Source organism: Coenobita brevimanus, chromosome 47 (assembly GCF_032717465.1).
Source record: "Coenobita brevimanus isolate Jiangsu-jjx chromosome 47, ASM3271746v2, whole genome shotgun sequence".
In the NCBI taxonomy this organism is placed as follows: Eukaryota; Metazoa; Arthropoda; class Malacostraca; order Decapoda; family Coenobitidae; genus Coenobita; species Coenobita brevimanus.
The window spans coordinates 27,012,750-27,028,314 of NC_137000.1; the positions used below are offsets into that span (position 1 = coordinate 27,012,750).

The 15,565-nt window shown below is 40.5% G+C and overlaps 1 protein-coding gene across 1 annotated transcript in view; it reads right to left on the bottom strand.

Moving 5' to 3' along the window:
- Window positions 1–15,565, bottom strand: part of wake (ankyrin repeat and fibronectin type III domain containing protein wide awake) — a 569,524-nt gene that overhangs the window by 12,312 nt on the left and 541,647 nt on the right. The window contains exons 17-21 of the mRNA XM_080271688.1: window positions 14,915–15,100; window positions 12,847–13,069; window positions 10,412–10,544; window positions 4,329–4,442; window positions 3,254–3,428 (exon numbers count right to left, since the gene is read on the bottom strand). Of these exons, the coding sequence (XP_080127814.1) occupies window positions 3,254–3,428; window positions 4,329–4,442; window positions 10,412–10,544; window positions 12,847–13,069; window positions 14,915–15,100 (831 nt within the window). The remainder of the gene's footprint in view (window positions 1–3,253; window positions 3,429–4,328; window positions 4,443–10,411; window positions 10,545–12,846; window positions 13,070–14,914; window positions 15,101–15,565) is intronic.

Genomic DNA, 15,565 nt, shown 5'->3' on the forward strand with positions numbered 1-15,565 from the left:
TTACATGTGAGACTACTTCATAAATCCAAACCATAATGCAAAAAATGGTGACTGCTACAATTATATCTGAGACCACTGACCATTTGTGGGTCTTGAGATATTTTCCTGCTCATTCTCCTAGCCTGAAGTCTCCACCCAGGACCTCATTCCATGTCATCCTTGGTCTGCCTCAAGACATTCTTCCCTTCACATCCACAATGCAATCGGTCATCCTCTTCCTTCTTCTCAACATGTTCAAACCATCTCAACCTACCAGTCTTAATCATTTTTCTAAAACTTCTTATGCCAGATCTCTCTCACAGTACACTGTTTTTAGGTCTGTCACTGAATGAGACAATACCCATGCATCTCAACACTCATTCTAAGTTCTGTACATTCCAAGCAGCAGTTATCCTATTCTCTTAAAGGCCAAGTCTCACTACCATACAGCATAATATCACACATTCTGTACAGCTGTGCTACCCCTGTGTCTGACTAAGCAGACCTATCAACTACAGGCAAGCAACTGCCCCTCCAGGACCATCCTGTGTAATGAACTGATGTTCCCAAAAACTGACAGCACCTTGCACAGCGAGGCACAGGAATTAGTATGGAGGTTTGGTTCGTGGGTGGAAGCTGGAACTGCGTTTATTCACCCAGTTAACCCTCTCGAACTCTTTCAATGCAGCCTGCGTCGAACCGCTTCCAAGTACTGCATGATCCCCATGGGCTGGCCCAGACCTTATACGTCACACACCCCTCACTCAGCGATGTGCAAGACATCGGAAAATGTTTCCATTCAACTTTCTCCCCTGACATTATTTTTAACTATATTGTTATGAAATTGCAACATTTCATAAAGGAATAAATGATCTTCCTAATGAATGAAAGCAAAAGATGAGACAATAAATTACCATATTTTACCATTCACTCATTTATTCAACGCTGATTTCTCACAGATATATAAACATTTCGTCAATGCTTGTTGAAAGCTGTATTTATTTGTAATAATTTTTGTTGAAAAAATGACACTCTAGCTCTAAAAGAAAGATTTTTGACTTACTGAACAAAATATCTTACGGTCTTTCACTACACCCGGTCACTCTGGTAGCAGCTGACTCAACATCATAAAATTTTTCCAGTCATTTCATTCTCCTTACTTGTAACTGTATTGTTATGAAAGTACTATCTATCTATCTATCTATTGCCAGACGCCTCAATCCCGTTTGGGGTGGCCACAAACAAATCAACTCCATGTCGTCCTGTCCCCCGCCATTTCACTGCCCTGCTCCCAACTCACATCCCCCTCTCTCATATACCTCTCCACCCCATCCCTCCATCTCATCCTCGGCCTCCCCTTCCCTCTTCCCCCCTCCACCTCACTCACATACACTCTCTTCGTCAGTCTTTCACCCTCCATCCTCTCCACATGGCCAAACCACCTCAGTGTGTTCCTCCTAAAGCTTCCTATCACATCCACATCCACACCACAACGCTCCTTTATATCCTCAATCGTCAGCCTGTCTCTCCATGTGACTCCACAGGCTCCTCTTAAATAACTCATTTCCACTGCTCTCATTCTTGACTTGTGTCCTTCCAACAACGTCCAAGCTTCACTTCCATACGTTAGAGTTGGTATCACAATACTGTCATGTAGTAACTTTTTCACTTCCATGCTCACTTCCCTGTTTCTTATCACTGCTTTCAAGGAACCAGCAACCTTTCTTCCCTGCTGTACCCTTTCAAGCACTTCACCCTCCAAATCTCCATCCTTACTCATCACACTACCCAAGTACTTAAACGTACGCACATTTTCCAATACCTCACCATCCAACCTCGCTGTACATTCACTGACTTCACCTCTCTCAAAGACCATCATTTTACTCTTCCCTACATTCACCTTTAGATTCCGTTTCTTACACACTCTCCCAAACTCATCCACCAAGCCTTGTAGCTCTCCTTCGTCTTCACTCAACAACACAGTATCATCTGCAAACAACAGTACAGGGAGTTTCCAAACACTATCCTCTCTCACCAGGGTCACTCCAACATCCACTACCCTACCTTGTACCTCTTTTATTACCCCATCCGTATACAGATTGAACAACCATGGAGACATGACACATCCCTGTTTCAACCCAACCTTCAAAGAGAAAAATTCACTTAGTTCACCATCCACATGCACTGCAGCCTTAGCACCATCATACATACTCTTCAATGCATTCAACAATTTCCCATCTATTCCATATATTCTTAATACTTTCCACAATCCTTGTCTATCCACCCTGTCATATGCTTTCTCCAAATCCATGAAAGTACTACATGTTATAAATGAATAAATGACCTTCCTAATGAAAAAAGAAGAAAAATAAACTAATATATATATATATATATATATTTTCCACTCATTTATTCAACACTGATTTTTTTTTTTAGATATATAAACCTTTTGTCAATGCTTGCTGAATGCTCTACAACTTTCTCTCAACAAGCACTCACGAAATGTTTATATATTTGTGAGAAATCAGAGTTGAATAAATGAGTGAATGATAAAATTTGGTAATTTGATTGCTTTGTTCTTTTTCTTCATTCATTAGGAAGATCATTTATTTATAACATGCAGCTATTTCATAACAATACAGTTATAAATAGGGGCTGAGGAGAAAGTTAGATGACGTAACCAAAAATTGTGGCAAAAAATACCGCATCCTTCATGGTTGGAATCAATCTGCGTCAAAATAGCGTAAGCGGTTGGATTTCACTTGGAAGCAACCTGCGTCGAAAAAGTGCAAGTGGTTGGATTTCACTTGGGAGCAACCTGCGTCGAAAAAGTGTGAGCGGTTGGATTTATAACTGAGCCCTTGTGTATGAAAGGGTTAACAGGGGCACCATACTAGGTTCCATGTCATCCCATTATCTGGCTATATGGTTACTAACCAGATTTGTAAAAGGTTTTCTGAATTAAAGGAAACAATTTTGGCTTGTCACTCAGTGTAAAGCCACCTGTGCCCTTGGCATATGAAGACAGCCCTTTCATGGTCAGAACAATCAACAGTTCCCTAAATTTCTTCCATTCGCTTCCCATTCTAGCAATGGAGCTTGCTTTTGCTCCGCCTACCACAATTAACATGTCCCCATGACAACAAAAACACTTTCAAAATACAGTATTCTAAGTGTCTGTCTCAAAACACACGTCCAGTTGTACAGTAAGTTTTTGGAAGCATTATTTCTGCTTAATATCCATGATCTTGTGTACAGGACAGATAACACTAACCTGATGTTGTATTTTTCCTCTCTCTTAGCTTAGACAATGGAACCCACTTGACATTCATGGCAGAGATAACCTTGGTGCTTTTAACATGCCGTGTGGTACAGAAAACCAGTGTTCCATTACTTCCAATAATTGGCTTGTGGTAAAACTGGCCTAAATCTTGAATGCCCAGTGATGTCTGAAAAGCAATGATATAGTAATGAAAATTACATTATTACAATATTATTACAAAAACAAAGCACTGTGCTGTATGTGCAAAACACTTAACCTAGTATTTGCATTGAAAGCTAAATGTGCTTGTGACAAGCAAAATTAACCCATGGATTGCAAGCCACAGTTCAGGCTGGGTAGTGTCGCACTGCGAGCCATGGCTCAGGCTGTACTACCCTTCCAGTGGTCATGCATCACTGCTAACTACTCCACACCAACACAAACTTACGCATGGCGCTACACAAAGACGGTGAGAAAGAGATTTTTTACTTTTCACCAGATGATACCCTGGATGTTTATCTTCAAGTTTATAACATTCAAAAAAAAAAAAAAAAAATTTTTTTTTTTTTTTTTTTTTTTTTTCCACTCCAATGCAAACTTACACATGGCGCTACGCAAAAACGGAGAGAGAGAGAGAGAGAGAGAGAGAGAGAGAGAGAGATTTTTGTTTTTTCACCAGATGATGCCCTGGATCTTCAAGTTTATTATAAAAAAAAAAAAAAAAAAAAAAAAAAAAAAAAATTGCGCACCATGGGGTGGGATAAAAAAAGGTAACTGCGTAATCCATGGGTTATGCACAGTTACAGTACCCTATGTGATAACTCTTTAAGCATTTCAAAATCATTGTAACTTTACTTATTTTACAAACCGATAATGTACTTATTATTTAATTCATGCTAACTCCAGACAATTACTGGTATCAAGCTGGAGAGGTTATATGTGGCATTAATTAATCTGTTCCCTACAAGAGAATCTGCCTTAAAGAAAACTGTCTGGAGGTAGCATGAATAAACCAAAAGAATACAGTATGTCATCAGACCAAAAGGCTCAGGTTATCAAGCCATGACTTTTTAAACTTAAATTTTACCTGCATGTTGGCAGCAGCCTGTAACAACTTTATTCTGAAAGGGACATTTGATGCAGAACCAGCCCGGTCCATGTCCTGTCGCAGAGACTTTACATCTTCCCATGTTGTTGCAACCTGTGAGAGAATGATTAGATATAACATCTGTTATACTTTTACTACAAATTAATTATTACTTTGCATTTACAGAATGAACTGGTTGAATTCAACATTATGAAATTATGCTAAACAGGTCCACATACATACCACTAACTTACTTTCCAAGCCAAATGTAATACCTCTTGTTTGAGTGATCAGTACCAGAGTGTATTACATGAAGCTTAAGTGCTCCTGACTTTTTACAATGTTTGATGTTGTATATGTAAATAAATTAATTCAAATTATTATATATCAACCATCATATAATCATCACTGGATGTAGCAAACCATGGAGATTTACTGGATATGCTGTCAGCAGAAGTGCAATAAATGTAAAACTACTAAGTAAAGACATGGAATGTATAGGCTACATGAAGAAATGTGGAAAAAGCTACATATCTGTTTTTCCCCTTCAGTATCTCTGTTGTTAACGTATATATGGGACTAATTCTGATCTAATCTTATGCAGAATTTAATACACAAGATGAAGGTTCAGCCATGTTTCAAATAATTGTCACAAAATGATTGACTCTATAGGATACATTTATGTGAGGCTACAGAACATGGTGAATGTTTTTGGCGTATCTAATTGAGCCAGGATCCGGGGACTTGAATGATGAGTGAATGGAAGTGTGGCCCATTGGATTGGCCAAATTTTGGCTGCCTGTACATTGCTACTCCTCACCCAGCCCTAGGGTGGGAAAGGAGGTCCGGATGATGATGATGATATGTTACAAAATTTTCATTAATGAAATGCAACACAGATTTTGCCTGACTTAAAAGTACTTATAAATGCTTAATTTACATTGAAACAAAGCTCATCACACTTTAAGCAAAAGTTTTGTTCTTAAAAGAAAGGCACAATGTTATTTTAATAAAGATAAGCAACATGGCTGTAGATTTTTTTTCTACAAGGTATAAGAAAATGAGGCCTGCACACCTGCATGTGACCGTCTCACATGATTTGAACTCTGTGTAGTAGTAGTAGTAGTAGTAGTAGTAGTAGTAGTAGTAGTTGTTCCCTAGGCAGTCTGACAGAACAGCCACGAGTCCCTAAGGAAGGCCATGGCCAAGACCGAGCTTTCCCATAGAGCTCTCAAAGAGTGTATGTTGTGTTGTTGGTGTACGTGATTGTGTGTAATGCAGTCTTCCATAATGTGCTTAACAGTATGGGGTGCTGTATTGCATCCTGGACAGGCATCAGCGACAGAGTCATCCAGCCTCTTCTGGTAGCTTAAAAGGGCTGGATGGTGCCCATATCTCACCCAGGCCAGGTGGACCATGTCCTCATGAGGGAGATAGGAGTCAGAAGGGTGGATGTCAGGAGGCCGTGCATGCAGCTGTGTGCTGTCTTTGAGTGACTGAATGAAGCAGCGAGTGATCTGAGTGTGGATATGCTTCTGGAAGCTGGTCTGAGGTGGGCGAGGGGGTAGAGATGACAGTATTTGTGTATGGTATCGTGTGCTGGGTGTTGTTTCGACGCTCCTTGGTGTAGGTGGATGTGCTGCCATGTAATATAGTGGATGTTGTGGGTTTGTGGAGGCTGCAGCAAGAAACTGGGTGCCTCTCATGTCTTGGTGATCCTTGACTTTGAGGACTTTGGTTTCTTGATGTAGGTGGTCTGTGGGTGTAGTAGCTGTGCAGCCTGTGATTATTTTTAGGGCCTTGTTCTGTATGGTCTGTACAGTGTGATAAGTGTGTTTTGGTGAGGTTAGGAGCCCAGGCAGGACTTGCATAATTCATCACTGAACATATGTATTGTTTGTATACTGTGGTGGTGGTTTCTTTGTTGTGTCCAAATGTTGTATGGGCAAGTGACCTCAAGGCACTGAGTCTTGGTGTTATTTTATTATTAATGTTTGTGATGTGTTGTTTAAATGACACTGATGTATTGTATGTTACACATCACAGTGTGTGTGTGTGTGTGTGTGTGTGTGTGTGTGTGTGTGTGTGTGTGTGTGTGTGTGTGTGTGTGTGTGTGTGTGTGTGTGTGTGTGTGTGTGTGTGTGTGTGTGTGTGTGTGTGTGTGTGTGTGTGTGTGTGTGTGTGTGTGTGTGTGTGTGTGTGTGTGTGTGTGTGTGTGTGTGTGTGTGTGTGTGTGTGTGTGTGTGTGTGTGTGTGTGTGTGTGTGTGTGTGTGTGTGTGTGTGTGTGTGTGTGTGTGTGTGTGTGTGTGTGTGTGTGTGTGTGTGTGTGTGTGTGTGTGTGTGTGTGTGTGTGTGTGTGTGTGTGTGTGTGTGTGTGTGTGTGTGTGTGTGTGTGTGTGTGTGTGTGTGTGTGTGTGTGTGTGTGTGTGTGTGTGTGTGTGTGTGTGTGTGTGTGTGTGTGTGTGTGTGTGTGTGTGTGTGTGTGTGTGTGTGTGTGTGTGTGTGTGTGTGTTCTGTTCAGTTTGTGAGAAGAGTCACAGTAGATTTGGCTGGGGCTATTTTGAGCCTGTTTGTGGTGAACCATTTGTGTAGTGTGTTGAGGTAAGGCTGGATGATGTGTGCAGCTGCGTTTGCATTTTGGTGTGTACATGTAAGTGTTATATCATCTGCATAGGAAGCTATGTGTATCTGTGGTGGTGGGGTGTGGGTATGTCATGCATGTATAGGTTAAAGAGTGTAGGGGACAAAACAGATCCTCGGGGGATGCCGTTTGTGAAGTTTCTGATGTCAGAAGACTGACCGGCAAATGTTACATATGCACATCTGCCTGCTAAGCAGTTTGCCAGCCATCTTTTTGTGTTAATTCACAATGTGCAGGCTGCCAGATGCCACCACCACACGAAATTTCAAGGTGACTGAACCTGTTCTATAACTGCAGCATAGTGCAATTATGGTGTTGGATGCCCTCTAACATTAGTTGATTCAACATGTGAATTCTTAACCAAGATTCATAAAGTATTAATGTTTTTATACAAGGGAATTCATTATAAGGAATCACATTTTTCACATGGAGAGACAGGCTGACAAATGAGGATATAAAGGAGCGTTGTGGTGTGGATGTGGATGTGACAGAAAGCGTTAGGAGGAATACACTGAGGTGGTTTGGCCATGTGGAGAGGATGGAGGGTGAAAGACTGACGAAGAGATTGTATGCGAGTGAGGTGGAGGGGGGAAGAGGGAGGGGGAGGCCGAGGATGAGATGGAGGGATGGGGTGGAGAGGTATATGAGAGAGGAGGGTGTGAGTTGGGAGCAGGGCAGTGAAATGGCGGGGGACAGGGCGACGTGAAAGCGATTTGTTTGTGGCCACCCCGAACGGGATTGTGGCATCTGGCAATGATATACAGATAGAAGAGATAGACATTTTTCTCATCTCATGCACTGCTTTTTCCGTGGAACCTCCTGAGAGGGGATGTCATATACCTCTGGACTACAATATTTTACATCATTACAGCATCTCACTCTCTGTAACTTCTCTTTCTCTTCCATCCATCCAGCCATCTATAATCCAATCCTATGCTGCCCTATGAAGAGCGTAGGAGCCTGGGGTTAGGCAAATTGGTCCTGACATATAAGATGAGAGTGACCAGCCTCACTAATCCCTGAGTGGCATAATGTGAGCAATAAACCCCAACCAAAAAGGATATAAAGCTACACAGATTCAATCCCATTGGAGTGCCTTAATTACCCACTAAACCACAGGGCACCATAATTTGGTTATATTGTTAACACCCAGCATAGTAAATGGTTTCCGGGTGAACAGGAAACCATTTAGCTTGCCACTCAGTGTCGAGTCACCCACAGGCAGAAGGAAGAGGAAAGAATGAAGGAAGGACAGACAGAAGAGGGAATGTAAAGTCACCTGTAGGCAGAAGAAAGAGGAAAGAATGAAGGAAAGAAAGACAGAAGAGGAGAGAAGGAAGAGAGGAAAGGGCAGACACCCAAAGCAGCACTACTTTGAGTGAGTGGATGGTGATCACACCCACCTATCACTACCTTTCTCTTCCTTCTCTCACTGAGAAACTGTTTCACTCATTTTTTTCGTCCATCCGTCCATCATCCAATCCTATGTTGTCCCATGAGAAGCGTACATGTCCTGGGCTATTCAAGTTGGTCCTGACATTTAAGATTAGAGTGACCAGCCTCATTCAACCCTGCGTGGCATTACATGAGCAATAAACCCCAACCACCCCTTGAAAATAAATTTTCACCAGCTCAATATGACATAATGTCTTCTTCCAACCTCTAATTTCTTTGGTGCCCTTTCTACATATATTCTTTAAATATGTTAAAGCCATTACAATGTATTCATCTCTATCCATTTGGCAAAGTTACAACCTACTATTACTCCTACAGCTACTCCTTCAGATCTAGACTTCTCTTACGTATATATCTCTATGATATTTACTATCAATGCCATCCACGTCGGTTGGTTGTGCCTATAGCTGTCCTAGAAATGTTACTCCAGTGCCTTGTACCATAAAAAGTTCTCTGTCATTCAATGCTCAGGATTCACTCCCATACAAGAGTGCCAGATGCAGCACACCTGAATGCAGGATTTCTTTTAGCATAATGCCAAAATCCCCAAATGCTGTACCATTTTCTCTCTCTTCTCTCTCTCTCTAACCTTCTACTAGTACTCTATTTTGCCATTTTTAAACAGCATAACTCCCTCATGAAGGTTTCAACTTCCTTAAGTACTTCACCTCTCGTCTGTATCTTACATTTCATTTTGTTCTCTCTCATCCAAAACTGCATCTAAAAGTTTACTTTGCAGCTGGAGCGGTCCGGTGGTCAGTCTACTCCTCTTATGATGCATGAGCAGTAAGTCAAGGGTTCAATACATTGCTGTGATAGACATTTAATATAAGTGCTTGTAGTATGGTCTTTCATGTGCCTGCTTATGTCTGCACACTGCTGACTCTGACACACACAAACACAGCTGATACAACACTTTAACATTTACAAGCAGAAGTTAGTTCAACTGTCAGAATGGAAGAAGTTTAGAGGGCTGCTAATCTTTAATGCAAATGAGGAGACTCTCTTTTTTGTATGAAGGGGACTCTATAAGCTTCATTCGTATAAAGTGTGATGCTGTATGGTAGTGAAACACAGGCAGTACAAGAGTAAGATATCCATCACTTGTGTACTAGTGTATGAAACTGAGAATGGTAAAACTGATGTGCAGTGCCACAAAGACGGATGAATCAATGCAAGCAACTTACTAGGATGCTTGGATTTGAAAATGATAGTAAAGTGATGTCTGGGTGGGCTCAGGTGGCTGTACAAGTGTAGAAACTGTGGTGCAGTAACTGAGTGAGGTGTTATACAGACCTGAACACAGCTGGGACAGCCCTTGTGGGCAGAAAAAGAAAAGTGTGGGCCGAGGTTCAGAGAAGTGACCTTGGGGTTTTGGGACTCAACCACTTGAAACGCTGCTGGAAGTTATGCAGCTTAGATACCACCGAACAAGTGAAAAAGACTGAACCATGCAAGCATACACAACCTTCCAAAATCTATGTATACTGTACTTGGCACCTAATACCCTCATTGTACCATGTATGTTTAAACAAAGATATAGCAACTAAATCTACCATTCCATGTTTCCATATTCTACATCTTTCCTAAAAGAAATTAAATACTGTCAGTCTTAACATGCAAGCTTCTTGTTACAAATCACAAAATACTGGCAACTGAAGGATGTCACTAATTAATATCAACTACCTGTATTAACTGCATGTTCGAATGCAATCTAATAATTATGTGAAGGAAAAACAGGGGAAACACACATAGGTTATGTATCAGCAAATGCAAGAAATGTATGAATTATTATATTATCTGTGCCAATATATCAATATATTATACACTGTACTGGTAGTACTTAGGTAAATGTGATATGGAAATGCTCCTGGAGTTGAGATCTCATGTAGGCTCACTTTACTGTACAAGAATTCAAGCAAAAGACAATTGTAAGCTCATTTTACTACAAAAAATCAAGCAAAAGATGAGAGCAATGCAACTTACCTTCAACAGCCAATGGAAATGTGAGCGAGCATGACCTAGATAGTCATCATCAACTTCGACAACCGGAGGGAATTCCTCAGTCGTCACAAGTACCTTATCTTCACAGTACACTAAGCATGCCAAGTAAGACCCTCTGTAAGGGGAAAGTAAATGTATGAGACATTCTGCAATCAATGTACTTGTTCTGCTTTCAGTAGTGAGTACTCTACTGATATCCAATACTGTATATTTCATAACTCCCAACTATCATCTTCCATCATTCAGGAAATCAGGGACTCAATTACAATTCAAGGTCATTACTTGAGTCCACGAAGAAAATACAGCTAGACAATTCCTACATATTCCAACAAAATCCTCTTAACAGAAGCAACACATTAGTTCTTTAACCCTTTCAGGTCTCCTGGCCACTATAGAGGCTTTCTCGGTAGGGATCTCCCAGCCACTCCCGTGACAGCATATTTAGGCACAAATAAAAACTGTTGCGTGAGGCTGGTGAATGAAATAAGGATACGAGCTGCTCCCCAGACCCCTCTGCTTCTACTAGGCATGTTCAGATCACAATATTTTAGTTTAAACAGTCTGGGAAGAGCTAATCATGGTGAAGGGTTGGGCTGCATGTATTGGTTTTATTATACTGTTGATCTGGCAATATTTTTTACTATTTTGGTATCAGACAGTTCATTTAGCAAAAGAACATTGTTTGCAATATATTATTACTGCTCTGGAGGATACATAGCTCTCACCTCCCTCCTCCCTTTCATATCCCCCTCCCTCCACCCCCCTACCTCTCACCTATTCCCCATCCCTCTACCTCCCACCTTTCCACCTTCCACTCTCCCACCAATCCCCCACTCCCTGCTTCCTCCACCCTCCTACCTCCCACCGATCCCCCACCCCTCTACCTCCCACCTTCCAGCCTCCATTCTACCTCCAATCCCCCACCCCCTGCCTCCCACCTACACACAGCTGCTGCATTACAGGGAGGCAAGAGATTTCCGCGTTGTATGTCTCAATATTTATTCATTTCCTGGGTGTTAGAGTGTCTGATTGAGTGAAAATAATTACAGATTTATGATTTTAGGTTTCTAAGGTTGTTTCTGTAGCCTTTTCTACACGTACCATGCATTTATTTGTTACCAAGCGGACATACAAGTGCAGCGAGTGTTGCCTTTTTCATTGGCAAATGATTGGTAGTGTCTCCTTACATTCTTCTGATTTATATTTCATGAGTTTCTCACATTCCCTGGTTATACTTATAACATCGTCAATTTTGAGAAATAGTAAATATTTGATCACTGTCCCTACTGCTGCCTGTATGTACACAGGATGATATAGTTAGCAACAATAAACATATGTACATAGAAAAGGCAAGCTCGTAGGCTTACCCCCATGTCCTCACCCCCACAGCCTTGGACAGTACTAAGCAAAATAAGAGCAAAAGTAAAATAAATTAGTCAGTAGTAACTAGTAAGTGATAGTTATATATGGATCTTGTAACTGTTTAGTTTGTTTTTTGTAAAGAACACATCTCAAGAATCAGTCACAAATCACGTGAGATATACTGTAATGTACATATATTAGTGCACTGTTTTTTATGGAAAAACATGGAAACAAACAATGCAATCATTTGCCTACGCACCAAGAAATCACCTACCCACCGAGACGGCAATACTCACACGCTGCCACACACCACTTGCTATGCAACTTCTTCCCATCATTTTTGCAGCACTTGTATAGTGAGTAGAACTCTAATGTTTTATAGGGAGATGTGTATTACTTCCTTGTGCATGAATATGATATTTTTTTCTTTATTTGCAAACCCTGACTTTTTTCAAAAAAATGCGTCTCTCAAACTCAACCTTGGGACCTATTTGAGACCTTAAAGGGTTAAGGAGGGACTGTAGAGTGTAAAACTGCAATAACTGACTACACAATTCACTCTTTTCTGGGATGCATTATACAATAATGGAAGTCAATTAAAAAAATATCTAATTTTATAAAAGTATTGTAAATTTTCACATGTGATGTACTGTAAACAGTGACTGGTTTACTTAATGAATGTAACCCTTCATCTGGAATGCTTAAGTCATATCACACAATACTAGCTATGGGGAAGTTAGCAGAAAGCTGGTTTATTACATTAGAGAGCCCACGGTTACCAAATCAGTCATCCCATTGGAGACTCATACTCACTCAAACTCTAAAAATACAGGGATGAACATTTAACAACCATGGATATCAAGCTATCTTACAATGAAATGTTCTTCATATCTATGTCCTGCAACTTATTAAAAATTAAAATTTAACATGGTTGCTCATATTAATGAGTTTGCTGTACTGGTCTGCGGCACAAACTAAACATACAAAAATGATCAAATACTATATCTAGAAATCAACACTAAACCCTCTTCTGTTATATTCCTGGCCACACATACTTCTTCAGATTCCTATGAAATTTGGGGGCAGGGGTGAAGAGGTGTTTGATGCTCTTTTTCTTCTGAGTCTTCCTGAGGTTGAGGGGAGTCTCTTGGCCAGGTTCAATTGCTTTGATCTCAGCAGCATGCTGGGGTCGAGAGTTGCACACCTGGTTGAACAGATTGTCCAATTCTCCCACCTGTCCATCCAATCTGGGCTTTTGGGCATCTGCATCACGCCAACCTGGGGTGTATTTAAAAAACAATATTTAAACATTGTTTTTTTCCTAAATAACATTTAAACATTGTTTTTCTCAACATTTTTCCTATCATGGATGGTATCTTGCAGTTTTAAATTACATTATCATCAACATCATCCGGACCTCCTTTCCCACCTCACGGCAGGGTGAGGAGTGGCAATGTCCAGACAGCCAAAGTTTGCCAAGTTCAATAGGCTATGCTTCCATTCACTCATGATTCAAGCCCTCGAAATCCTGGCTCCATCACATAGGCCAAAACAATTTCTGTTAAATGACAAAGAGAGAGACTTGTTGTTATTGTTGTTGGTTAAATCTGGTCTGTCTGGCTGAGCAGTCTCACTGACCACAGGTATGAAACTGCTTCTGCGGGGCTCTCATACAAGTACAGTACAGTGCATACACTGTGTGCGATCCAGTGTCCCTTTGTGGTATACAGAATCTTACTAAGGTTGGACTACAATCCATCCCACAACAAAGAACTAGGAAATACAAGGATGTTTGGCTCCTGGGTGGACACTGCACCTGCTCCATCCAAAGTGCATAGTGCCACTGCATTATGCTCCTGGTCAGTGCCTGGCAGACTTCTGCTAACATTGTACACTACTGTACTAGCTTAAACCTATTAACTGCTGCACCTGGATTTTCCCTCCTTTCTATGCTGTAAGAAAAACACCAGCTTACCAAGTTTGTCTTAAGCCAGTTTTATTCTCTTTTTATATGAAATAGAACAGGTGTGAGTACAAATATGTTTGTTATTAGGGTCAGAATCTTTTTGTTTACTGAAATAAAGTCCACAACTTTGTGTACCCATGTTGTATGAATACATAATTTTAATTTTCACGACAGACAACTTTTAGCGTGAGGTAAAAGTATATCCAAAAACCTGAGTCTGTCAATACTGGGGTCAATAACTAATAAACTATAACCATGGCAAAGACTTGAATTATAAACGGAAATGAAAGACCTGGGATGAGGTCATAGACTGTGACCTCAAGGATAAGGGACTGAATAGGGAGGCTGCCAGAGATCAAGCAGCATGGACAGATGCCAACAGGTGACCATGGCTGACACATGCAAGCATGTTGGAGCCTTTAAAAATGAAACAAAAGAATGAAGAAATGACTGAAGCTGAAATGTAAAATCCTTCAGTATTCTTCACAGACAATTTTTACTGACATTTTACAAAAGAGTATGCTTGTACTGGGTAATACTAAATATCAGGCTAATACAGTAGTTCAGTTTGTTTACCCTGCCAAATTTCTTAGACAAGAAAAACTGCCTGAACAAGCAGAAAAGTGAGCAAGAAGATGAGGAGGGACAATGGATGTTGGAACACAAAAGTTCTCTCTCTCTCTCTCTCTCATATGTTAAGTGGTGGTGAGAAGACAGAAGTGAGGGAGGGTGGTAGGGGTGACGCTTTTCATGGTGTACTGTACATTTCACTAAATTACACAGTAGCACAGGTAGTCTGCGGACAACTTTGCCTGATATTTAACTATAAAACATTCAAAATTAGGCCTCAGTCATGCACAGCACACTCCAGAATGTCAAATGCGTTTTACTGGTTAAAGAAAATTGTATATACTAAACAAAGTATGTGATGGATCATTTTACACTGTAAAATACTGTATTGCCTGAATCACTTGATGACTGCTCATGTAACTGTCTAAGTGTTTTACACAACATAAGCTGAGGTAGACATAGTGGCAAACTACACTAATTAAGATATCATTCAGTCAGTACTCATAAAAAATAAAAAAAATATATGCTTATGGTTTACAACAGGTTATGTAAATAAAGGTGCATTACAGAACATACAGTGAACTCACTTGATGGAATGGCAGCAGGAGGGGTGGTATTTAATGGTGGTCCATAATCCTTCATGTTCCCTGCCATCACTCTGAAGTGATGTCGCTGGCCCTGAGTCAACCCATCCACAAACACAGACATTCTCCGAAGATCAGGAATCTCTAGAAACCCACCTACAGTGGTCCATTCGTCAAGACTCCATTCCACTGCACAGAAGGAGGAAAGATTTTGTAAAGACAAAAAAAATTATATTATTTCTCTCTCTCTCTCTCTCTCTATTCTACAATGCTTTCTTAAATGAATGAAAACATATTATTAACAAGTTTATGATTCTTTAAGTAAGAGATTACTAAAGTGTCTCTCTATAACAAAACACTATATAATCTCTCTGGCAACTGCTGTGATGGTGTATCATATTATTTTACAGCATGAAACTATCATCACTCCTTATCACAGTATGGTAACATGACTGTATACTATAATAAGAACACTGAATGTAAATGGTACAGATTCCCTGATCCCACAGAATTACAGATGTGCACTGTTAGGTTTCACTTGTAATCACCTGCATCAAGATGTTGGGGCTGAAAGCTAGGTTACTATAGTTTGGGACATTTAAGGATAGAAAACTAGCCTAAATGGAATTACATGACTGAAAAGCCTCTGGCTGC